Source organism: Acomys russatus, chromosome X (assembly GCF_903995435.1).
Source record: "Acomys russatus chromosome X, mAcoRus1.1, whole genome shotgun sequence".
In the NCBI taxonomy this organism is placed as follows: domain Eukaryota; kingdom Metazoa; phylum Chordata; class Mammalia; order Rodentia; family Muridae; genus Acomys; species Acomys russatus.
The window spans coordinates 78,489,509-78,515,292 of NC_067169.1; the positions used below are offsets into that span (position 1 = coordinate 78,489,509).

Here is a 25,784-nt window from a genome sequence, read left to right on the forward strand (position 1 = left end):
GGTCAAATATGGGGCACCAGAGTTCGTGTGAAAGTCAGACCCCACTCTCCACTCAACTGTGGAGAATGTCCTGTCCATTGGCTAGATCTGGGTAGGGGTTTGAAGTTTACTGCCTGTATTGTCCTTGGCTGGTACCATAGTTTGAGCAGGACCCCTGGGCCCAGATCTGCCCGTCATAATGTTCTCAGAAGAAGGGCTTCCAGGCTTTCTCTGTCAGAAAGGCTTCCTTTTGTGTGCTAACCTTGAGGTAGCTTTCTCCAAATCTCTACTTTCCTGCCACACTGTGATTAGCCTAAAGGTAAATCAAAGGAATGCAAAATCTTATTAGATGGAATTAGGCTCCTAGTATTGGTTTCTGACACCAAGCTTCATAAATGGCAAAAATAATTAATGCTACCATTTTTTTTTGTGTGGTACTGGGAATTGAACTTGGAGCCTAGTGCTCGCTAGTTGAGTGTTATGCCACTGAAGTATGACTCCCCCAACCCCTTTTCATGCATACATTGAGATAGAATTTTATTAGTTTCCCAGGTTGACCACAAACTTGTGGTCATATTATCTCAGTCTCCCAAGTTAGTAGAATCATAGGTTTGTGTCATCATGTCCAGTGATGCCCTATTTTTAAAGCTTCTTTTATTAGTTTAGTTTAGTTTAGTTTAGTTTTGCAGTGGGCTGGTGTTGATCCTACTGCCCATGGCTTCTGATTTCTGGGAGTATAGAGGCATATCTCTATGCCCAGGGATACCTATCCACTGAATCCAATTAGGGCTCCTACAGATGAGAAGCATGGTTGGTATATATTGCAAAACAGTAAATGTATATAGCATCTTTTTGTCAATCTATGTATAAATTAATCTTGTTTGGGTGTTGGCTCTGTTTCTTTACAATAAAACTTTATTATACAACCCAACTAGCTTATACAAGAAGGAAAAAGGTTAAAGGGACAAAAGAATGAACCTTCCGGTATCCGTTCCACGGGACGGGTCCTTAGGTTTCTCTCTGGCCCGTGTGCTGGTCCAGCTGGTCTGCTGCTCTCCCCACGTTCTCCCGCCCAGCTGACTTTGTTGTTCTCTCTTCCCCAACTGCCTGAGTCACGTGGGAAGGACCGTCTCCTTCTCCCGGTGAGGGTCAATTAGAAAGACAATAGTCCAGGTGGGGTTCCTAGGTCTGCTTCCTGAATTCCAGACCCATGATGGCTCCACTCAGTCTGTCACAAGGTATTTATGGGGTGCCCCAAGGGTAAAGCCCGCCAAGATTGCTCCCACCTGTGACAAGGCTTATTCTTTCCCACATTTGGGTTTTTGAGACTGGACCTTACTTTGTAGCTAAGAATGGCCTCAAACTTGTAATCGTCCTCCTTTAGTCTCCCAAGTACACATATTAATATACCCATAAAAAGATAAGAGTAAGAATAATTGCTATACTGAAAGAAAGTAAGATATTGATATTCTCAAATAGACCTAAATGTTTGGTGATGTCACATGAAGTCTACTCTGACCAAATTTCCAGTGCACATTCCATTATTAGCTATAGACATGCTATACATTATACCTCTAGGCTGATTTATCTTGGATAGATGAAATTTTGTAGACTTTGATGAACATTTCACCATTTTTGTCCTTCTAACTGCAAATATATTTATACAACTTGCTTCTGAATTTAACTAAGTTCACATTATAAATAAAAGGATATATTAATTGATTTTATGTGGCTTATCTCACCATAATACCTGCCAAGTTCATCCATGTTATCACAAACAGTAAAAATTCCATTTTTGTTTCGGTACTTCATTGAACATAGGCAATAATGCACTCATTTGTATGCCAATGGACATTACATTATACACAAATAGCTGTTATGAATAGTGTTTTTATTTTTTAAAAAACTCTGTTGTTATATCATTTTACTTATGCCTAAAAGAGGAACTGGATTGCTGGACCACAAGGGAGTTTTATTTTAATGTCTGAGGAACTTCTATTCTGTTCTGTATGATGTCTGTATCAATCTACATTTCCACCAACAGTATATAAGGGTTCTGTTTTTCCACATACTTGTTCAAATTTGATGTCTTTTATTTCTTGATAATAACTACCCTAGAAGGTATAAAGTAGTATCTGGTTTTATTTTGCTTTAATTTCCCTATACCTTATGGTGTTACACATTTTACAATTTTATGTACTTGTTGGCTTTTTGTACATCCTCTTTGGAAAAATGGCTGGGGCTGAGGAAAGAAGTCAGTGGTACAACATATGCCTAGCATTCATGAAGACTTGGGTTCAATAATGCCATTAAATAGAATGAGTGCTCTAGAATAGACCATAATGAAAAAAATACTTCAATTTCACCCTGAAACATTTGATTTAGCTTAGCAACACCAACCGTCAGGGCTGGTAAATAGAATGCTGGTCCTGTGCCCCTTCTATCGTCCCTGCTGGCATGGTGGCTTTAAGGTGAAAGCATTAATCATATCCCAAGGAGGCAAAAAGCCTGGAAATGAAGTCTACTCTTACACAAAGAGAGCGGCAGAAGCATTTCACTGGTTCCTTATGGGCAAATTCTAAGGAAATGGCAACACTGCATATAGATGGACCCTGAATATGTATGTTTTGGGCTATGGCTACAAGAGGCTTACAATCGGATAAAGATATGTCACCTTTTCAGCAGAGCTGCATATAAGGCTTGACCCAAATGCAAGTACATTGGCTAACACCAACACTGCAAGAACAGTTGGGGATATTAAAAAATGGAGGAAAATTTTAGATTTGGCAGGATTTGCTAGACAGTTCTCTCTGACTCATTATGAGCCATTACTGTCTGCATTATAGAATTAATCCACAAAATCCAAGCTTTGGCCACTTAATTAGGACATATGGAAGCTGCCTTAATATTGGGGGAACTATATTGCAAAGTCAGAGCTAAATTAGGAAGGTGTCCAAATTTCATCCCTAAGAACTAAATGGCTGTTTTATGGCTTAAAGCTATGGATAATCAGCCTGGTGATGCTGGCCTACACCTGTAAACCCAGCACTCAGGGAGGCAGAGGCAGGTGAATAGCTGTGAGTTTAAGGCCAGCCTGGTCTATAAAGTGAGTCCAGGACAGCCAGGCCTACAACAGAGAAACCCTGTCTCGAAGAAAAAAAAGTCATAGATAATCCAAAACAAAATTTCCCCCATGAAAAGGAAAACTTGGATTTAATTCTGCCACAAGCTAGTTTTCATAACCAATGTGAATCCAGTGAAAATGAAATTTTTAAACATATAATTGCAGAATAACATACACATATGTGTGCTTTTCTGTGGTTAAGTGATGCCTTTCTGCAAGTTCTCAGTGAAGGTGACCCATCACTCAACAAACAGCCAAATAGTGGCCAGTATATAACAAGTGACTTTAGAATGAGGGTTAGAAAACAATGCCATGTCCGTCCTTTACTCTCCATAAAGAACATTCAGCCACCTCCCATTTAGAATATGGGCTTCTGGGACTTAAAGACATAGACACTTTCCAGTCTCCTGCTATTGGTGCACAAGGGAACCCGTGCATAAGGTAGCGAGCTGATCCCTGAAGTGGTGAGTAGACTCAGGCAGCAGTTCAGGTGTTAAGAAAGATGAGCAAGAAATTGGTGAAATGATATGCACTGAACTATGTTAAGCCAGCATGACTTGTATCTCTTCTCTTTTAATCCTAGCAGCTAGTCAAGTCACCACCTGTAATTATTATTTAAACTAGAATGCTGTATTATCAGAATGCGTATTTATCAGAGAGATATCTTTGTCATTTCTCAATTAAGAGTCTGTCAATTGTAATATTTTTCCAAGCTCTTAGAGTATTCATTTTAAAAGCCTGAACTGGGACTGGAGAGATGGCTCAGTGGTTAAGAGTGCTTCTGTTCTTCCAAAGGACCTGGGTTCAATTCCCAGCATCCACATGGCAGCTCACATCTGTCTGTAATTCTGGTTCCAAAGGATGTGACACCTTCACAATATTGCATATAAAATAAAAGTAAATAAATTACTTTTAAAATAAAAAATAAAAAGCCTGACTTGTAAGCGCCTATGTTCCCAGAACTCAGGGAGGCAGAAACAGGCAGATCTCTGTGAGTTCAATGCTAGCCTGGTCTACAGAGTTAGTCCAGGACAGCTAGGGCTACACAGAGAAACCCTGCATGGGAAAACAAAACAAGTTTGACCTGTAAAGATTTTTTTTTGTTTTTTCGACACAGGGTTTCTCTGTGTAGCCTTGGCCATCCTGGACTCACTTTGTAGACCAGGCTGATCTCGAACTCACAGCCTGCCTCTGCCTCCCGAGTGCTGGTATTAAAGGCGTGCGCCACCGACCTGTAAAGATTTTAACCTGCACTACTGTGACTGAAATTGAGAAACAAATTCCAAATTTTTAAAAATCTCCAGGTAGTGGTGGTACGTGCCCTTAATCCCAGCACTCAAGAAACAGGCAGATGGATCTCTGTGAGTTCGAGGCCAGCCTGGTGAACAGAGTGCATTCCAGGACAGCCAGGGCTACCCAAAGACACCTTGTCTAGAAAAAAATATCATTACAAATTCTGAGTACTCTTTTTATATTGGTTTTATACCTTGCATCTTTACTATATGCTTATTAGATCTAAGCATTTTCTAGGAGATTATATAGCATCCTTTAACTATAGAATCATGCTGTCAACAAATAAGGACAGTTTGAGTTTTTTTTCCTTTCTTACTTTCATCATATATGTCTTTCTCTTGTCTAATTGCTATCATTAAGACTTTGAGTACTGGGGCTGGAAAGATGGCTCAGCAGTTAAGAGCACTGTCTGCTCTTCCAAAGGTCCTGAGTTCAATTCCCAGCAACCACATGGTGGCTCACAACCATCTGTAATGTGATCTGATGTCCTCTTCTTGCCTGCAGGTGTACATGCAGACAGAGCACTGTATATATATATATATATATATATATATATATATATACACACACACACACACAAATAAATATTTTTTAAAAAGACTTTGAGTACTATACTGAAAACTGGAATAATGGGCATCCTCATCTCATTCCTGATTATTATAGAAAAGTATCTCAGTTTGTCCCCATTTAGTATAATGTTGTCTATATGTTTGTTATATATAACCTTAATTATTTTGAGATGTGATCCAGCTACTCTTAACTTCTTCAGGTTCTTTGTCATCAAGCACCTTAAAGTTTGTCAATGCCTTTTTGACATCAATTGAGATGACTATGTGGTTTCTCTCCTTGGGTTCATTTATAAGTTATATTATATTATTGATCTATGCATGTTTCCTCAACCATGCATCTCTGGAATGAAGCCCACTAGGTTGTGATGTATAACTTTCCTAATAAGTTCCAGAATTCAGTTTGTAAGCATTTTATTGCCTTTTTAAAAATTTGTGTTCATCAGTTTTCTTGTGTCTTTGTCTGATGTTAGTTTCAATATGATACTGGCTTAGTGGGATGAATTTGGTAATGTTCTGTTGTTGTTTTGTTTAGTTTTGTCATGGAACAAACTCCAAAGAATTGATAGTAAATCTGGCTTAAAATTTTGATAGAATGCAGCAGTAAAACCATCCTGCCCAGGGCCTAGAGAGATGGCTCAGAGGTCAAAAGCACCATCTGTTCTTCCAAAGGTTCCAAGTTCAATTCCCAGCAACCACATGGTGGCTCACAACCATCTGTAATGAGATCCAGTGCCTTCTTGTGGCAGGCAGGCATACATGTGGGCAGAATACTGTATAAATAACAAATAAATCTTTTTTAAAAATCCTGCCCTGGGATTTTGTTTTTGTTTGTTTTTGTTTTTTCAGAGAGACTTTATACTGCAGTATTGATCCTGTTGCTTGAAATGCATTTGTCTAAGTATCTTCCTTTCTTCTGGTTTTAGCTTCGGTTAGTCATATACATTTAGAAATGTAGCCATTTCTTTTATCCCTCGCAGCATTTTGGAGTGTGTATTTTCAAAGTATTTTTCATATATACCAACAATAAAGTCTTTCTTAGAGAAAGGCATTTATAAAAAGAATAAAACTCATTCATGATACCTTTGAAAAATAAAGTATCTAGGAATATACCTAACCAAAGCAGAGAAAGATCTCTCTCTCAAAATAAAAGTACAAGATATTGTAAAAGGCATCAGAGAAGACATTAGATACTAGACAATGGAGAGCTCCATGCTTCTAGATTGGTAGAATACTGGAGAAATGGCTGGACTACCACAATTAATCTACAGAGTCAATGCAATATCCATCCAAATCCCAATGTCATATTCCATAAATATAAAAAAATACAAAAATTCATATAGAACCACAAAAGATTGCAAATAACAAAAGCCAATCTAGAACCATAGCTAAATATATCACAATATTTGACTTAAAATTATACAATGGAGCTTTAGTGATAAAGATATCCTGGTTTACTACATACAGACCCCCTGTTCAAATCTAGCCAATGGACAGCTCATTCTTCCCAGTTGTGTGGAGAGCAGGTAACTGTCTCCAACATGAACTCTGGTACAAGCAGAGAACCTAGACCCTTTGTTCAGAGGTAGCTGATGGACAGCTCATTCTCCATGTGGGGAATGGGGGGAGAGTGGGGACTGCCTCTGACATGAACTCTGGTGCCCCCATTTGATCTCTTCCCCTTGATGGGGAAGCCTGGTGGCACTCAGAGGAAGGGGAAGCAGGCTACCAGGATGAGACATGATAGGCTGTGGTCATATGGTGGGGGAGGAAGTCCCCCTCTGTCAGAGGTCTAGGGAAGGGGACTAGAGCAGAAGAGGGAGGGAGGGTATGAATGGGAAGATATGAGTGAGGGAATAACAATTGTGATGTAATCTGAATAAAGTTAAAAAAAAAAAGATAGCCTGGTATTGGCATAAAAACAGAGTTAGACTCATGGAATGGAGGCCGGCCCAGAAATAAACTGACAAACCTATAGCTTCAGCAAAGATAGTGAAAAGATGGGTTGGGAAAAAGCTGGCTATCCACTCATAGAAAAACGAAATTATTCCCTTATGCAAAAATCAGTCTGAAATGGAGTAAAGACCTTAATTTAAAACCTGAACTGTTGAACATTCTAGATCAGCAGTTTTTAACCTGTGGGTCTTGACCTCTTTGGGGGGGGGGGGGGAAACAAACCTTTCATCAGATATTTTCATTACAATACATAACGGTAGTAAAATTACAGTTATGAAGTAGCAATGAAAATAATTTTATGGTTGGTAATTACCACAATATGAGGAACTGTATTAAACTGCATTTGTGACATTAGGAAGTTTGAGAAAACCTTCCACTGTTGTAGAGGAAAACATAGTGACTATATGACAAGACACTAGGATGGGCAAGAAGTTTCTAAACAGAACTTAAGTAGCACAAGAACTCACTCTAAGTATCATCATATGGGAGTATATGAATAGAAAATTTTCTGGCTAGGTGGTGGTGGCATATGGTTTTAATCCCAGCACTCACGAGGCAGAAGCAGGCAGATCTCTGTGAGTTCGAGGCCAGCCTGGTCTACATAATGAATTCAGGACAGCCAAGACTACATGGAGGAAAGATTCTGTGCAGCAAAGTAAATTATCAGCAGAGTATACAGACAGTCCACAGAATGGGAAACTCTTTACCAGCTATACTCCTAATGGGGGCTAATATCCAGAATTTAACAAAAAAGTACAAAAACTAAATGCCGAGTAAAGAAAACTGTAAATTGACAAATGGGCTAATGAGAAAAACAGATACTTTCCAAAAGAAGAAACATAAATGACCTGTAACTATTTTTTTAAAAAGTGTTCAACATCCCTAGTCATCAAGAAAATGTAAATTAAAATGACTTTGAGCCAGACATGGTGGTGCATGCCTTTAATTTCAGCACTCAGAAGGCAGAAACAGGTGGATCTCTATGCATTTGATGTTACCTAGTAGTCTACATAGTGATTTCCAAGCCAGCCAAAGATACATAGTAAGTCCTTGTCTCAAAAAAGGAAGGGAGGAAAGAAGGAAAGTAGGTAGGTAGGTTGAGATCCCATCTTACCCTAGTCAGAATGGCTATTATCATTATCATGAAGTCTGGCTGGGTGGTGGTGGAGCACACTTTTAATCACAACACTCAAGAAGCAGAGGTGGGCATATTTCTATGTTCAAGGCCAGCCTGGTCTACAAAGCAGGTTCCAGGAGAGTCTGGGCTATACAGAGAAACTCTGTCTCAAAATGGTGATGATGATGATTCCAGGAGAGTCTGGGCTACACAGAGAAACTCTGTCTCAAAATGATGATGATGATGATGATGATGATGATGATGATGATAAAAAAAGAATAAATCTGACAATAAATGTTGGAGAGGACATGGTGGGAGAGAGGAACCCTCTGATTATTCACTGCTGGTGGAGGTGCAAATTAATACAGCTGTTATGGAGATCAGCTTGGAAGTTCCTCAAAAAACTATCATGTGATCCATCTACTCCATACTCCTGCACATATACCCAAAGAACTTCATATCCTAGCAGAGAGCTATTTGCACATCCACGTTTATGGCTGCTCTATTTATGATAGCCAGACAACGGAAACAACCTGTATGTCCATCAACAGATGAACAGATCATTAAAATGGTACACATGCAAATTGGAATATTTTTTTCATTTGTGAAGGAAAGTGCAATCATGAAATTTGCAGGAAAATAAGTGCAGTTGGAAGGTATAACATTAAGAAAGAAAAAGAAATCATGTTCTCCCTCATATGCAGACTAGCCTATAATACATATATGTATAGATGGAAACAGCTGTTGAGCATGGTCATTTAGGAAAGAGACCAAAAGAGGACAATATTAAGTGACAAAGAAGAACAGAATGCAGACAGAATGACACGAGTCATGAAATGGCCTAAAGCCCCTCCTTTTGTTTCTAGTTTAACTCTGTCATTGTAAAGTTGTAATCATAAGATCGTTATTGCTGGTGAAAGTAAACACCAAGTGACGCTGTATTGCTTCAGCACGGCCATTCTAATCATACAGAAGTTGGCTGAGGTGTTGAAATGTGCCAGTCATAAGAATTACTTACTGCAAATTTACCTGTTTTCTGACCATTTCCTGAGAACTGGGAAATGCAAGGTGCATGTGACAATGTTCACTGTGTCTTCGCTTTTGGAAAAATGTGTATGGAGGAGTGCATGATCAGCTAGAGCTCACCGACAGGGACAGACACCTTTGAATCAAGAAGTGTATGTTTATTTCAAATAACGAATGTGCTTTCTTAGCGTTTGAAATTTGTATCCAGCATAAAATGTATTTGTAAAATGTAAAACAGGAAATATGTTTGCCCAAACTGACAAAAAGATTATGCACCTTCCATGTTTTTTATAAAAAGAATTTACTCAGTTTTATGAGGAGAATGAAAAATGAGGGAAATGGAAAAGTAAAATGGACTCTGTGTACATGTGAGCTGTGTGTTTCTAATTACGCCAAGCCAGGGTTTTTTGTTGTTAGGTTTTTTGTTTGTTTGTTTGTTTTTAATTGTTTGCTTTGGTTTGGTTTGGGGTTTGGTTTTTTGAAGCAGGGTCTTACTCTGTATTCCAGACTATCTTGGAACTCAATATGTAGCCCATACTAGCCTTAAACTCACATCATTGGGGCCTCATAAGTACCACTATGACCGCCTTTGAACCATGGTGCCCAGCCTCCAGCACCTCAAAATTACCTCCCAGATGCAACTTTATCTTCGGTTTAGACCAGAAGTTCCAATCTCACATTTAGAAATGTCATAAAATGTGCCATTTTATAAGCCAAGAAAACAGAGGAACCAGAAATGTAAAACCTCCAAATCCAGGAGGTTTGATCCCATTAAATCTAGTATATAGGGCTAGAGAGATGGCTCAGTAGTTAAGAGTACTGCCTGCTCTTCCAGAGGTCCTGAGTTCAATTTCCAGCAACCATATGGTGGCTCACAACCATCTATACTGTGATCTGTAGATAAAGCACTCGTGTACAATAAATAATTTTTTTATGTTAAATGCAGTATGTAGCTTAAGTTCCTCTCTTCCCATGCTGTGGCGGTTGCTCTGATACAGCTGCAGTACTCACTTTGACCAGGAGATGGCACCTAAGGGGTACCAGCTATACATTTTAATTGAAAGGGTGGACATTCTGCAGAGAAACAGATGGTGTGAGGAGGTTTATTGTGCTACTCATCTTTGGGGAAAATGTCATATGTATATTAAAACTCTTCCATTTACTATAAACCTCAAATCTACCAGGCATTCTCCATCTATCTTTTCTGTATTCTGTGTAAATTAAGATGCGCACACTCTAAAGAGTTGAGTATTCACTTTCCATTAGAGCACCCTTTTACAGAACTTTTTAGACCTTTCCCCACCCTGTCCTGTGCCACGTCCTCTTCAGGATGCTATGCAACAGCTATCCAGACCCCACTCTGGCGCTCTGTCCTCTGTCACTCAGGCTCATTGGGCTGTCCTAGGCCTGCTCGTGGACTAGGTGACAAGTCACAGAAGAGCTCCCTGGTACTCCATGATGTGTTTTTACAACATTCTTCCATGCCTGTATTATTTTTTAGACAGAATAAGTTTGTATAAGTTTGTTTTTAAGGTGGAGACTTTCTCTGTGGCTCACTGCGTAAGCTTCTTTCTAAGATACCTTTGGTCCGAGGGGTAACCTCATGCACCTTGTGATAAAATTCTAACCTGCAGCTTGAATGCCACTGAGCGGGAAGATAGAAAAGAGTAGCTGTTGCCAAGCCATCTTCAGAGTTTTGAGAAAGCCTAGGTAGAACCGGGGACAGTCCCAGTGTACAGGGATACTAAAGACCACCACACAGAAAGTCTTGCCTATCATCATCAAAAGAAAGTTGTACATGAAATCAAATAGTTTTACTGGATAAATATTGCTGATTTTCCACCTCCTGGCTGAGTTTTCTTCTCTCCTCAATTCCACATGGCCTCCCACATCGCCCTCCCCCTTGCTCCTCCCCCTCTCTCCCCTTTCTCCCCTCCCCTCTGCCTTTATCTCTCCTCCTGTCTCTTCCCTCTTCCTTCTCCTGTGGCTTTCCTCCCCTCCCCTCCCCTCCCCTGGCCGACTTCCTGTGTAGCTGAGATAAATCTGGAATTCATTATGTAGTACAGGCTACATTGAATCCTTCTGTCTCAATGCTCCCTAAATACTGGAATTTACATGTATAAATCACTGTGACTCTCTAGTGCAATATATTTCTAAAACATTTTAAGCTAATTTTCAAGAAAATCTCACTTTTATTTTGGTTGGCTGAGTGTTTCACTGTATGGATGTCTCAAAATTTACTCATTAGTATAATAGTGATAAAAATGTAGTTCCTTTACCGATTTTGAATGACAAAAGCCATATGCATAATACCCTGCTGTTGTCTCACACATATATTCAAATATATGTGCATTTCTGTGAACGCAACACTTGTTTCATCCCACTATAGCTATTTGTGACATAATTGATTCTTAAATAGTCATCTTTATAGAAGATATTCATCAACATTATATGAGAATGGTTTGATATGATGGAAGTCTAGGTCAATATTAGATTTTAACAGCTTCCCTGTAATATAACGTGCAGACATAAAATCTAAAAACGTAAAATAAATAAAAAAAATAAAATCATTTAAAAGATATCAATGGAGTGACTTGTAGTAATATTTAGAGCAGTGCAACTGAGTCTTTGGAGGGTCCTTCCCATCATCCTTGAATGTCCCATCCTCCTTCGGTTCAGGTAAATCCCAATTTCTTCTCTTAACTCAGGAATCACAAATACTCTTAGTGTCTTTAGAGCTACCATTTCAGCTGTTGCATATGAGTAGAATCACACACTGTTTCATCTTCCTTTCAAGTTTATTTTTTGAGACAGGTCCCCTGTAACCCAGGCTAGCTTTGAACTCACTATCTAGTTGTATCTGACCTTGAACTCCTGATCCTCCTGACTTCACCTGGGGTTGCAGGTATATACCACTATGCCAGAATTATTAGGTGTTCGAAATCAAACCCAGGGCTTGGGCAAACAGTCTACCAAGTGAGTTACATGCTAATTCACTGCATTTAATCTTTTGCATCTGGTTTTCCTTCACTTCACCTGCTCATCCCTGTTTGAGCATATCAGTACTTCACTCACTAATTGTGAAAAGTATACTAGTTATACATGTCTTATTTAGTATACATGTCTTACTTAGCCATGCTTCCAATGGTAGTAAACACATGGGTTGCTTCCAGTGTTATGGATGATGGTGCTATAGATATCTGTGTACAAATCAAATTCTTATGTAGATATATCTTTTTGTTTATTTGGGGGTGTTATCCCAGTTGGTTAAGTAGCCTGGGAAGAGGAAAGCCCAATAGAAGAATTTCCCAGATGAGTTTTGGCCTGTGGCCATGTCTTTGAGAGATTATTGTGACTGGTGATTAATATGACCAAGCCCACTGTGGGTGGCACCATTGCTAGACAGGTGGACATAGACTGTATAAGAAAACCATAGCATAAGCCAGGTAGCAAGCCAGTGAGCAGTCTTCCTTCATGATTTCTACTCCAGATCCTGCTTTGCTTTCCTTCCCTTGACTTCTTGGGGTGAACCATTACCTGGAAACCTAAGTTGAAATTAACCCTTCATTCCCCCAAGTTGTGTTGGTCAGGATGTTTTATCAAAGCAACAGAAAGCAAGCCAGGACAGATATGTACATGGTATAATTGTTAGGATATGTGGAAACTCCCTGTTTGCCTGAATTGAGGAAATGCAAGATTATAGTCATGATTGCCACTAGTGTTTGTGCCCATCTTCCTCTTCCTCCTTCTCCTCTTCTTCCTCCCATTCCTCCCCCTCCTCCTTCCCTTTATTTTGCTCTTCCTTCTTGAGTCAGAGTCATACTCTGTAAACCATGCTAGCCTCACATTCATTATCTAGCCCACCAGAATGGCCACAAACTCATGCCAATTGCCAATCCTTCTGACCTTCCGCTTTGGCCTCCCAAAATGCTAAGATTACAGGTGTGCGTCCCAGTGCATCATATCTCCAGCATCCCTGAGGAGCATGGATTTTTAACTGTTGGTTTCCTCATCATTACACCTGGATTATAGGTTTTGAGTGACAATATCTGAGGTGTGAAGTATTATTTTCATCCCATCAAACCAGGGAGTACACGATATCGCTGATAGTGTTCATCCTCATCACGCCATTAAGGTAGTGTACTAGGTAGTTTTCTGTTGCTGTTGCTCTCAGCTTACTGACATGACAACATTTATCCTTGATGCCATGCTTCCCTGCCATGGCTGTGATGGACTCTTATACCTCTGAACCATCATCTTAAATAAATCCTTCCTACTATAAATTGCCTTGGTCATGCCATTTTACAACAGCAAAAGAAGAGCCACTGATACACTGGTAACTGGAAAGTGAAACCTCAACCCTACTATACCTCAGTGACTCTGAAACATTATAGACACCTCTACTAAAGGAAGAATTTTTCAAAAGAACCCAACCAACAAGCTTTTTCAGATGTGTAAGTTTTAATGCAAAATCGTAAGCAACGTGAAAACCCAAGACACCATGTCTCCTCTAAAAATTACCAGTCTCAGAGTAACAACAAATTATGATAGCAACTTAGATGAAATCCATGATAAATATCTCACAAGAATGAGCATAAACATCTAAATACTTCAAAGAGAATCTGAAGAAATTTCTGGATGAATTCCAAGAGAACACAAATGGCTGAATAAAGCAATTAAGCCAACTCAAATTAGGACAACAAAGTTCATGAAGGAAATAGAAATACTTAAGAAAAAGAAAACTGAAATGATACTGGAAGTTAAAAAATTCAGTAAGTGCCAGGCACGGTGGGTGATGCATGCCTGTAATCCCAGCACTCTGGAAGCAGAGGCAGGTGGATCGCTGTGAGTTCAAGGCCAGCCTGGTCTACAAAGTGAGTCCAGGACAGCCAAGGCTACATAGAGAAACCCTATCTCACAAAATAAACAAAATAAATAAATAAACAAAGTTCAGTAAGTCAAATAAAAAGCTCAGAAGAAAGCTCCATCAATCAAATCAATTATGTAGAAGATATCGGGACTGAAGTATATTTCAGACAAGGGGTTAATATCCAGAACTTACAAAGAATTGCAGAAACTAAATACCAAAAGGATAAAACTACCAATAGCAAATGGGCAAATGAGCTGAGTAGACAATTAAAAAAAAAAGAACACAAATGGCCAATAACTAATTTTTTTAATGTTTCATATCTTAGCCATCAGAAAAATGCAAATTAAAACTGTTTTAACATACCACCACACCCCAGTCAGAATGGCTATGAACATATCTAACAACAAATGTTAGAGCAGATGTGACAGAAACTGAACCTTTATTTACTGTTGGTGGGAGTGCAAATTAATACAGTGGAAATCATTTTGGAGAATTCTCAAAAACATTACAAAGTAAATCTACCATATGGCCCAGTTACTTCATCTTGGGCATACGCCCAAAGAACTCTATACCCTACCATAGACATATTTGTACCCCAATGTTTATTGATGCTTTATTCACTATAGCAAACAATTAGAATTAACCTTGTTGTCTATCAATAGATAATGAAAATTTGGTGTGTATTAAAAATGGAATATTACTCAGCTCTAAAAGAAAAATAAAATTTAAAATGTACAGGGAGAGAGATGGACTTAGAATGTATATTAGGTGAAGTCCACACAACATGTTCTCTCTCATATGCAGAATCTAGGCAACAATATATGTAGCCATGTAAACAAAAGTACATGTGGGTGCAGAATAACATGAAGAAAAGAGAGCAAGAATAGCTAGATTAGGAGATGAGGAAGGACTGAATGCAGTTAATGGACACAAGTTATAAAAGAGGACAGAAAGCTAATTGTTTTTCTGCTTCTTATATTGCCATGGATTTCTCTTTTGTTTGTTTTGGTAGTAGGTAAGTGCATAAAACATACCCAATATTAAAGGAGTAAAATTTAATGTAAAACTTCACAGCATCCATTTTGAATGGTAATTCTAACTTCATTAGGTGATATAGACTTTCAGTTTGCTTAATTTGGGTGTATAATGTTTCTATTTATTTTCAAGGGAGATTTTTTTGTAATAAGGCTTATTTTAAAAAATAGAAGCTGAGTGTGGTGATGCATTCCTATAATCCTAGCACTACACTCGGGGAGGCAGAGGCAGGTAGATCTCTGTGAGTTCAAAGCCAGCCTAGTCTAAAAAGGTAGTCCAAGACACATAGAAACTTTGTCTCAAAAAAACAAAGAAAAAAATTTAAAAATAGCTTTTTCAGTGTACTCTTGGGGCGCTGTTGGTTCCTTGCTGGATGGACTTCGGTACCATGACTGTCGCTAGTGCGCTCATCTACAGATCCTGCAGAGCATAGATACAGTTTGTTATCTCTGCTTTTCAGAAAGGGGCGTGGAGGACAAGCGCCGAGGCGAGAAAGACCCAAGGACACAGGAATGAAACGGAAGCCGGTCTGCACCCAGTGTAGTGGAGTAATAATAGCGCTGCATGGCCATCTTCTGCTTGAGTTTCTGCTTTCAGGTTCCTGCCTTGACTTCCTTCAGTGATGGATTATGATAGGAAAGTGTAAGCAAAATAAACCCTGTCCTCGCCAAGTTAAAAAAAAAAAATTTTTAAAAATAAGTAAAAAGGCTTCACTGATAAAATGAACTACACGAAGAACATAAGATCAGGATTAAAGTCAAGGTGGGGGAACTGGCTCATTCAGTCAAGAAAAATCATCAGTTTTAGGAAACATTTCAATGGAATGTGTGAGATCTTTAGGAGACTGTGAAAAGACCAAATCTATGAATTATGAACATGGGACATATTATTATGAGTTATGGCCATAATGAAGAAATAATGCCAAAAGCATAGGACTTACTCTCAAAATAACCATAGAAGAAAATCTCCCAAGTTTAGAGAAGAAATGCCTACCCAAGTACAGGAGACATGAAAACACTAAGTATATAGGACTAGAAAGAGAAACTCCCCATGTCATATTATAGTTAAAACACTAAATATACAGAAAAAAGAAAAGGAATTGAAATTTTCAATAAAGATGAAATAAGTCACACATAAAGGCAGGTCCATCAGAGAAACAACTAAATGGATGGAAGTGGGAAATATTATATTGAGAAAGAAACATATCATGTTTTCTTCTATACGTGTGGCTTAACTGTTAATTTTTATATATGTACATTTATGAGAAAGTGAATGTGCATAACAAAATGCCTATAAAAAGAAAGAAAAAGAAGCTTTAAGCCAGGCATGGTGGCACACGCCTTTAATCCCAGGACTCAGGGAGGCAGAGGCAGGCAGATTGCTGTGAGTTCGAGGCCAGCCTGGTCTACAAAGTGAGTTCAGGACAACCAAGGCTACACAGAGAAACCCTACACAGAGAAATCAAAAAAAGGGAGGAAAAGAAAAAGAAACTTTAAAGGGTAGATAATAGAGCAAGTGTGAAGTGAGAATGAGTAATGGAGTGGAGGAAGAAGAGGTTAAACGAGAGTGACATTAGGGAAAGGAGTTGGGAAAGATAAAACAAATCTAAGGATTTATAAAGGCCAGAAAGAAGCCTGATAACAAATAAGATAATCTAATTTAAAGTGTAAAAAACAACATTCGGGTCCAATGAGATGGTAATTGCTGTCAACCCTAATGACATGTGTTCAACACCTGGGACTTTTACCTCCATGTGCACAATATGGCACCTTTTCCCCCAAAAGTTTAAACACTAGTACTCTACATGGATGGATAAAGCTCCTCCCAGAAACCACATGGTATTAAATTAAAATCCCACTACCAGGAATGGGCTAGCTTTCTACACACATGGTTGGTCAGGAAGAAGCTCTGAGGCCCTCTGAACAATATAGGCATTTGCAAAAATATTAGCACCCCAACAGAATGAGATACTGCTGCAGATTTGGTCAAATGTTTCTAGATCATAGGCGGAGGTTCAGAAACTACCATTATTGCGCTTTAGTTTTGCTAAATAGATGGAATGGGCCCATCAAATGGTAACCTAAATAATAATGTGTATACTCATAGATCCGCTCTGCCATCAGCTTTGGGCAGAGATGTTCCTTTTTGCAGTGCTAATGGGAGAGATGCATAACAAGTCAAAATGCTGAGACTGTTGGGGGCTCAGCCATAAATGTGACTTTTATATCACCCCCTTCAAGACTCAGGAACTATTGTAGGAAGAGCGTGATTGGAAAGAATGAAAGGGTCTGGAGGAATGAGCATGCCAGCTTCCAAACGGCTCGGGTAGCTCTTTCCTTCAAGTTCTACCATCTTCAGCACATGTAGCTTTTTCTTTGGTTAGCTCAATTCCTTACACACAGCTTTCCTCACTTTGTTGCTCTGGCATCTCTTAACATTTTGTTGTTGCCATTGCAACTTCATCTTAAGAGTTTCATATAGTGGCCTCTCAGGACCTCCTTGCAGATACTACAACCATGTCACATCCTGGCTTGTCGCAGAGGCACTCTAAAACCATCATCCAAGATGACCCCCACCACCACCACCACAACCTTTCACTTGAACCATGGTTGCATGATATTGTTTTTGTTTTGTGCTGGGCCTGGAAATGCAACCCTATGCAAAGCCTATACAATTGCTTTCAAGCAGGAACTCCTTTACCATTATCCTAAACTAGGCATTTTTGCTTTCAAATGAATGTATATGGTCACAAGATGGAGCCTTGGATGGATGGAGTCATGCCACTAGGACACTAAATTTCCTATGGGGGAGTAGGCAAAGTTGTTTATTTAGCTTACAATTAGTGTTTCTGATAGATGCTACAACATAAGCACACTTTGAAAATAAAATTTTATTGTAGGTTGTAAGATACAACATGTCAAATATTGTACATATCCAGGAGAGACTTATCCCTAAATTCAAACAGTATAATAGTTCTTGCCAAAAGCTGTGAACTGAATTAGGAGTTACTACTAACAGCTATAGGCTTTGGGGAAGGACGGTAGAAATGCTATATATTATAAAGCAGTTATTATTATACAAATTTATGAATATGCTAAAAATACCACTTAATGCTCTGCTTAGAAATAATAAAGTTTTATATGGGACTATATTTCAATAAAAAAGAGGAAAAAGCAAATTTATATTGGTCATTAGATTACAGACAAAATCTTTTATGTTGGAATTTTTAGTCACAACTTCTCAAAATGGTTTATCACATGTAATAAATCAAGAGTAATGAGTCTCTCACCAAAATTTGAGAACTTATGAAAGAGGCATGGTGGGTAACTGCCTGCAATCCCAGAACTTGGGAGGCAGGGGCAGAAGGAGCAGGAATTTAAGGTAAGTCTAGACTACAAATCGAGTTTTGGTCAGCCGAGGCTACTCAAGACCCAGCCTCTGCCCTACCGCCACTCCCACAACAAACATTAAAAAATAACGAACTTGTAGTGCTTCGGGGAACACTTGCTTTAGCAGGTGTTGAGGAGTCATGTACCAGCTGAAGCTAATTATTCCTCTCCACTTTATCTAAATATGTTTTAAGCAACAATTTCAGGACTTTTCCAGACTAGGAGTCAAATTATATTCCTCACCTGGGGAGTAGGAGTTTGGTAATTCTAGAGCACCATTAAATCTTCAGCCCAATTTCCATTACCTAAATTCAGTGTGGATGGAGATGGACACACACACACACACACACACACACACACACACACACACTTAAAAGGACTACCATCTTAAAATTTCTGCTTGGCATCAGGGCCCACGTGGCATTAGAACAATACTCATCTGGAAAGTCAGAGCTGAGCGGTGGTAGCTCACGCCTGTAATCCTAGAGCACTTGGGAGGCAAAGGCAGGTGGATCTCTGTGAGTTCAAGGCCAGCCTGGTCTACAGAGCCAAAGCTACACAGAAAAACCCTGCCTCAACCCCCTCCCAAAAGAATTCAACATGACACCAGAACATTAAGGCAGGCAGAGGAGTTTTCTTATCACACATCTCACTGTAATATACAATGAAGCCCAGCCTGGCCTTGAGTATTATCTGGGAACAACTCCAGTATTGTTTCTTCTCTGACTATTCTTCTCAGGCAAATGGGAATCCCTTCCTCTAGAGACTATCCTCCATTCCACCATATGATTTCAGATTTGAGGCAGATTGGCACTGGGGTACAAAGTCAGGGCCACTTTCTATGAAAGTGTGAACACTGGCCTTCAGAGTCTCAAGGCAGTAGTAACTAAAGTTACTCTCCAGTTCACCCTCATGCTTCCTGTCCCATTCTTTTTCCATTCCCCACACTAACATGAAAATGTCATCTCAAGAAAGCCCTTTAGCAAGGCTTTCTTTATAGGGAGCCAAAGCTAAAACAGAGAGTCCCTATGTCAGTAGTCCAACTAAGATCACAGGAAGAGGAGAGCAGAAAGCAAGGAACAGTTGATATTTAGGTTATCAAAACAAGAAACAAAGAGTCAAAAGATTCTCCCCTGAAAAAACCTGCATAGAAAGAAAACCCAAATTTAATCTTTTCTACAATTAGTTCTCCTCATCTGATAGGAAAAAATAAATAAAACCAAATGTTAATGGTGGTAAAAGCAAGATGCAGGTTGTGGAGAAATCTCCTACAAAGGACTGCCTCATCAACAATCAAGTTGAAGAGAAAACTGAAAAATATGAACATATAGGTTAAAAGAAATTTAGGACATACAGCAAGCAATCAAGTGCATGGCTCTTATTTAGCTTCTAAACCAAAGCCTTAAAAACATATAAAACAAGTAGGAATTTAAACACAAATTGGCTATAAAACATTGAAGAATTGTGGGATGTATGTGTGTGTTTAAACTAACTGTGAATATATGTGGAGAGTCCTTATCTTAGAATTATACTCTTGACTTTGAAATATGTCTAACTCATTTCATAAAATAGGTAAAAATAAAGAAAAATGCCCGTGTCTTAACTGTGGAAGCTAGGTGATAAGTCTTTGTTTCTACACCATTCGTGTCTATTTTTAATACGCTGAAAATTTGCCATAGTAGAACATCAAAATAAAGTTAATGTAAAAGTAAATTTTATTTCAGAAAAGGGGCAAGACACACAGGTATGAAGAAAAATTAGAAATAAGATCCATCCTTATTTCATTTTTCTCATTCTCTCCTGTATTTTAGCATGGGAGTAGAAAGAACTAAAATTTGGAAGTGGAGTACGCAGATCAGATGTTGTATGTATTTAAGTTTTTGACATCTTGCTCATCATAGGGTGTCTTGGTCAAAGACAGAGCTCTCAATATAGCTTAGCTGGCAATCTAGCTCTGGGACAAACACACACACACACCTTCTTTGTGAAGTAAGAATTACAGGCTTTCCACAAGATATTTAGACATATTCTGTGTTTACACAAGTTCTGGGATTCCTTACTCCCATCCTCACGATTGCACAATATGCACTTTAACCACTGAGCTATCTTGCCAGCCCTTACCTCCATTTGAATTCTGAGACAAAAATCCAGGTTTTGGAGTAGGAGGGGAACCAAGGAGGGGCATCCTGAAAACAGAGGAGAGGAAAAAAATCAATCCCCTAGAGAACTGGGAATGGCGAGCAGCCCAAAGAGAACACAACCGCCCTTCTCTGTCAGGCCATGAAATGCCCTGGGGCTCAGAGTGACAGGGCCCAGGCTGGGGATGGTGAGGGGACCTGGAGGTGAGGAGAGGGCCTGGACTTTGCACAGCAAGAAGACACCCAGGGCAGGAGGAGGGGCTGGGGCCGGGCCGGGGGCGGAGCTTTGGCTGGTGACGTGTCCACGTGACTAGCCCACGCAGGCTCACGCCCCTCTCTGGGTCCCTGGACCTGCCCTCCCTTGCTCACTCCCTCCAGCCCGCGGTAGGTGGCAGAAGCACCTGTTCCTGGCGGCGCAGCTCCTGGGCGGTGCACAGCGCGAACAGCGAGGAAAGCAGGAGCAGAAGGAGCGCTGCAGGTGAAGGGGTCCGGGGGTCCCGGGGTCCCCAGCCTGGCCGTCGCCGCGCAGGCCGAGGCCGCAGGTGGTCGTCCCTGTGTGCGCTGCAGCGCCACTGGACAGGGGGCCGGGCCCAGGCGGAGACCCTCAGAGAGTAGGAGCATGCGCCCCGCGACAGCTTCCCACAGACCCTGGCGCCCCTGCTTCTCGGGTGCCCAGGGGTGGTCAGTCGGTGGGGCGGGACGGAGGCGGCTGAGGCGGCGGGGAAGAGCCTGCGCGGAGTGGGGAGGGGGGCGGGTGTTGGAGTGGGGGGGGTGCCGGAGGGGACCCGCCCAGGGCAGCGGCACGGGGTCCTCCCTTCCACCCACACTTCTGGCTTGTTCACAGGTCTGAGGAGCCCAGCTTCGCGGAGCGCCTGGTGGTGAGCATCGCTTGGAGGAGAAGGCGGCAAAGATAGGCCCAGGTGGGTGCCGGGGCAGGGCTGGGAAAGGGGATGTGTGAGAAGCCAGGTCTGCTGTCCCAGAGCCCAACTTGCCTCCCTCTACTTTTACCCTCTTCTCCCATTCCTGTGGAGGCCTTGGAAATGGGTTCAAAGGGAAAATGATACAGTTTGGGGTGGGAGGATTTCTGGCCCTGGCTTGTGTCTCTGTTGTAGGTGTTGATTAGTCCAGGAAGGAAGTAATCTTACCTATCTCATACTTGCTAGGAGTAATGGCATCCAAAAAGCAACAAGTCAAAAAGGATCTCGCGGTGGAGAATAAGGAAAAAGAAAACGGAGGGAAGGCCTCCAAGCAAAATGAAGAAGAATCCCACCACCTGGAAGAGGCTGAAAAGAAGAAGCCTGGGGCAAATGTCAGAAGGGGTCGAGTGAGGCGATTTGTGCCTAATTTTCGATGGGTCAAACCTAATAGACATGTTGATCAGAATGAAGGGGCAGAAGATGTCGGGAGATTTGTAGGGCAGGTAATGGAAATCAAGAGAAAGACTAGGGAGCAACAGGTGAGGCCTCACATGCGTTTCCAAACACCGGAACCTGACAATCATTACGAATTTTGCCTCATACCTTGAAATTTGAGGTTTTCTGAGCTTATAAAATGGCGACTGTTTTACAAGCTTGTATTCAGTGAAGTTTTTTTTTTTTTTTCCGCTCTCTAAACTTTTGGTGTTTCCACTTAACGGTTTCTATGTAACATTGTTTAATTGTTGCATTTAATTCTAAACATTCCTACTAGCATGACAATTTAACCATTTTAGAAAAAATCTTTTTCATAATTTGAAATTAATAAAGCAATTTAAAAAGCAATATATGCTCAGTCATCTTCCTCTACATCAGTCCTTATATTTCCTTCATAGAATCATTCCTCTCCCAGTTATTTGGACTCTGTTGTAAATGTGAATTTCTTTTTTTTTAATGTCCCTAATTAATCACTAAGGAACAGTCATACGTTTGATTCATTATCTTAAAGCCTAAAAGGGTGTGTCTAGTGTTTTTTAAAGAGAGTGAGCCTATCATCCTTATGAAAACAAAGGTATTTTCAATATAAGACCTCTGACCTGTCTACACCCATAGTGTAGACTTCCAAAACCTCCATTTTAACAAGTTCTCTGGGTAATTCTGGAGTGTGTGTCTGTCTGTGCACATAAATATGTATTATCATAGATCAACCACAGATAAAAGCAGGCTGAATAATTTTAGTAGGCACAATATTAAAAAGTACAAGGCCTTACATTATAATAGCACTTATCACAAACTGGAGGATAGTCACTGCAAGCTGAGGGAAACATCCATCTTGAGTGACCTATGGTTCTTCAGCCTTACCAGCACTTTTCATATCTAAGATTTAACTTTTTTATCCTCACTACAACCTATACAGTCTTCTGTTCCCCCTTTATGCATGGGTCACCTAGTTGAGAGACTCCCTCTCACTACTGCCCTCATGTTGTATATCTTACAGGGTGGATTTAGCCAAGGTCCTCTTGAATGGTACCCTCTTTTTGAAATGCAGAATATTTAATGTGCAACTGACACAAGCTGAAGAAGTTCAAAGAATCAGAAATGAAGCTACCCCTACATGTTCATATCTCCAACAGACGCTTTGATAGAACATGGGACAAGCAGGGATGGGGATGGCCCACACCTGTATTCCCCACACTCTGGGAGACAGAGGCAGAAGGATCTCTGAGTTCAAGGCCCGCCTGGTCTACAAAGTCTACAACAGCCAGCCCTACACAGAGAAACCCTGTCTTGAAAAAAAACACTGGGACATAAAATATTACAATACTAATCAAAAAAAGGAAGGAGGGTTTGGAGAGAAGGAAAGAAGGAAGTAATAATAATGTAAACATTTTTAAATAAAATCTTAAAAGACCCTTTAATCCAGTGTTCTTCAAAGTAATAATGATCATCCATTATGGCTCATGAAAAAAGTTTTTGCATCATGAAAAAATTAAAATTAGTCCAGGTATTAGAGATCTTAGGTAGCAATAGAATTCTCCTGTTGGTGCGTGCAAGGCCCTGAATTTAACCTCCAATATCCACAAACTCTTACCTCTCATTAGTGTTAATAATTTTTTGGAAAAACAGTCTTATCTGCCGAAAAAGCACACTTAAAATCTTTTTTTTTTTTTTTTGAAAAAAAATGTTTAAAGTTTTAAAAATATTACATAATGTGAGGTTTTTGCTTGCATGTACGTATAAATGTCTCCAGCGCTTGTGAAAGTTAAGGTATTGAATCTCCTGGAACTGAAGTTTCAATTGGTGTGAGCCACATTTGTGTGCAAGAAATTGAACCCAGGTTTTCTGCGAAAGTTGCAAATGCTCTTAACTACTGACCCATTTCCCTAACTCCTTTATAATTCATTTCTAAGGACTGAGACTATAACTCGGTGTTAAATTACTTTCTAATATGCACAAATCCTTGGCTTCATTCTGCAGCACTCAAAAAGAAAAAAAAACCTAAAATCTACTAGGGTACAGAAAAGCTTATTTTTATTAGTGTATGTTTATTGTACACGTAATGGGTTTCATACATGTATGTCACACATGCTTATCTCTCATCCCTTCCCACCTCACGTTGTTCCTTTCCTCGCCCCGAATAATCCTACTTTCTTTTTTGTAAGAGAGAGAGCTGCACAGAGAAACCCTGTCTCAAAAAACCAAATAAAGAACAAAGAATAGTGGGAGACAGAGAAGAGAGAGAATGGCACACAGAATGGAACCTAGGGTCTTGTGCATGATACACAAGTGCTTTACTGCTGAGCTAGATCTCCAGACATTGGGCTATTTTTAATATGAGACAGGTTATCACTAAAGTGCTCAGGGTGGCATTGAATTCACTCTGTAACCCAAATAAGGCTTCGCCGTATGGTCCTCCTACTTGAGCCTCACAAGTACCGGGTATTACAGGACTCTGCTGACAAGCCAGCAACAATGTTTTAGCTCCTTATATGTTCTAAATATTAAGGTCCTGTTAGGTGAATAGCTGGCAAATACATTCTCCTTGGTTTTCTCGTTTCTTTACTGCACAGAAGGTAATTTGATGCAGTCGTCGTGTTTGTATTGCTTCCAGACTGTTGGTGTCCTATTCAGAAATCTTTGCCTGGAATCTTCAAGTACTTTCTCTGTGCTTTCGCTAGAGGTTTCAGGTCTTTCAGGGATGTTTAATCCCGGATTTGATGTTTAATCTGATTTGATTTCACAGATAAGGAAGCCAGACAGAAAAGTGATTTACCTACGGCCAAACAGCCAGTTTGTGTCAGAGCTGTGTTTGGAGCGTTCATTTTACCAATTCCCTGTTCAGGCCAGTGGCTACACAGAGCATTGTTCAGTGTGAATGAATGATCATGCACACGTGTATACGATCAGTGTTTGCTATTCATACCATTTAGTCATCAAAGTTGCTACTTTCTGAATCAAATCATGTCTAAGGCCAATTCCGTGCCCATATACTTTTGAAACTGTAATCATCTCTTAATTTGCCTAGAGGAAGGAGGTGATAGTCTGGCCAGAAAATGCATAGTGATAAATTCATGGGTAATTAACAAAGGCTAGCAAGTTGAGTGAGGTTCAGGAATGTTCTTTTAATACTTTTAGAATCCAGTACTGGAGCCTGTCTCACCCATCAGCAATCCTGTGTCACCCACATATACACTTAACCTGTTCTTTTTTTAAAGCTAAGAATGTGCGAGGGATCAGAACATGCCTCCATCCAAAGAAGGAAAACAGAAGCCCCCTTTATCAGGCAACGGGTGAGTGCAGAGATTCCAAAATAAGGATCTATGTTTAGATTCAAAAATACCGATCGTCCTAGTAGTTAAGAGAGCTAAGTGAAAACCTCCTCTTGAGCTGGATGTGTTTGCTATCTTTGGTGGTAGAGTGCTAGTCTAACACTTGTGTTAACCCTGTATTCACCCCACAATAACACATGCGTGCGTGCGCGCGCACGCGCGCGCGCACACACACACACACACACACACACACACACACACACACACAAATAATAACCTATCTTTTGGCACTTGTTTTGGTGTTGAAAATGACATTTCTAAGAGCAAAGTTCAGGGGCTATGGTGTTATTGTTTAAACTTAAAGGAAGCTTCTCAATAGAGGTTTCTGAAAAGGTGGAGGGCAGGATTTTCTTGGGGGGGGAAGTCAAGGAAGACCAGATCAGAATGCTACTGAAGCTGGAGGCATGGTGGCACATGTCTGTAATCCCAGCACTCAGGAGGCAGAGGCAGGCGGATCGCTGTGAGTTCGAGGGCAGCCTGGTCTACAAAGTGAGTCCAGGACAGCCAAGGCTACACAGAGAAACCCTGTCTCAAAAAGCCAAAGACA

General features: G+C 40.2%; 2 protein-coding genes across 2 annotated transcripts in view; one reads left to right on the forward strand and one right to left on the reverse strand.

Annotated features, from left to right (window-relative positions):
• LOC127185087 (protein BEX2-like) overlaps window positions 1–25,784 on the reverse strand; it is a 144,828-nt gene that overhangs the window by 56,722 nt on the left and 62,322 nt on the right. The gene's annotated exons all lie outside the window — the stretch shown is intronic.
• Bex4 (brain expressed X-linked 4) lies at window positions 20,885–22,269 on the forward strand. The gene is made up of 3 exons (XM_051141638.1): window positions 20,885–20,971; window positions 21,338–21,413; window positions 21,657–22,269. The coding sequence occupies exon 3, from the start codon at window positions 21,662–21,664 to the stop codon at window positions 22,016–22,018; it is 357 nt and encodes a 118-aa protein (XP_050997595.1). The 5' UTR covers window positions 20,885–20,971; window positions 21,338–21,413; window positions 21,657–21,661; the 3' UTR covers window positions 22,019–22,269.

Excerpts from the sequence above, each read along its gene's own strand:
- Bex4 (XM_051141638.1), top strand. The coding sequence starts at position 21,662 with ATGGCATCCAAAAAGCAACAAGTCAAAAAGGATCTCGCGGTGGAGAAT.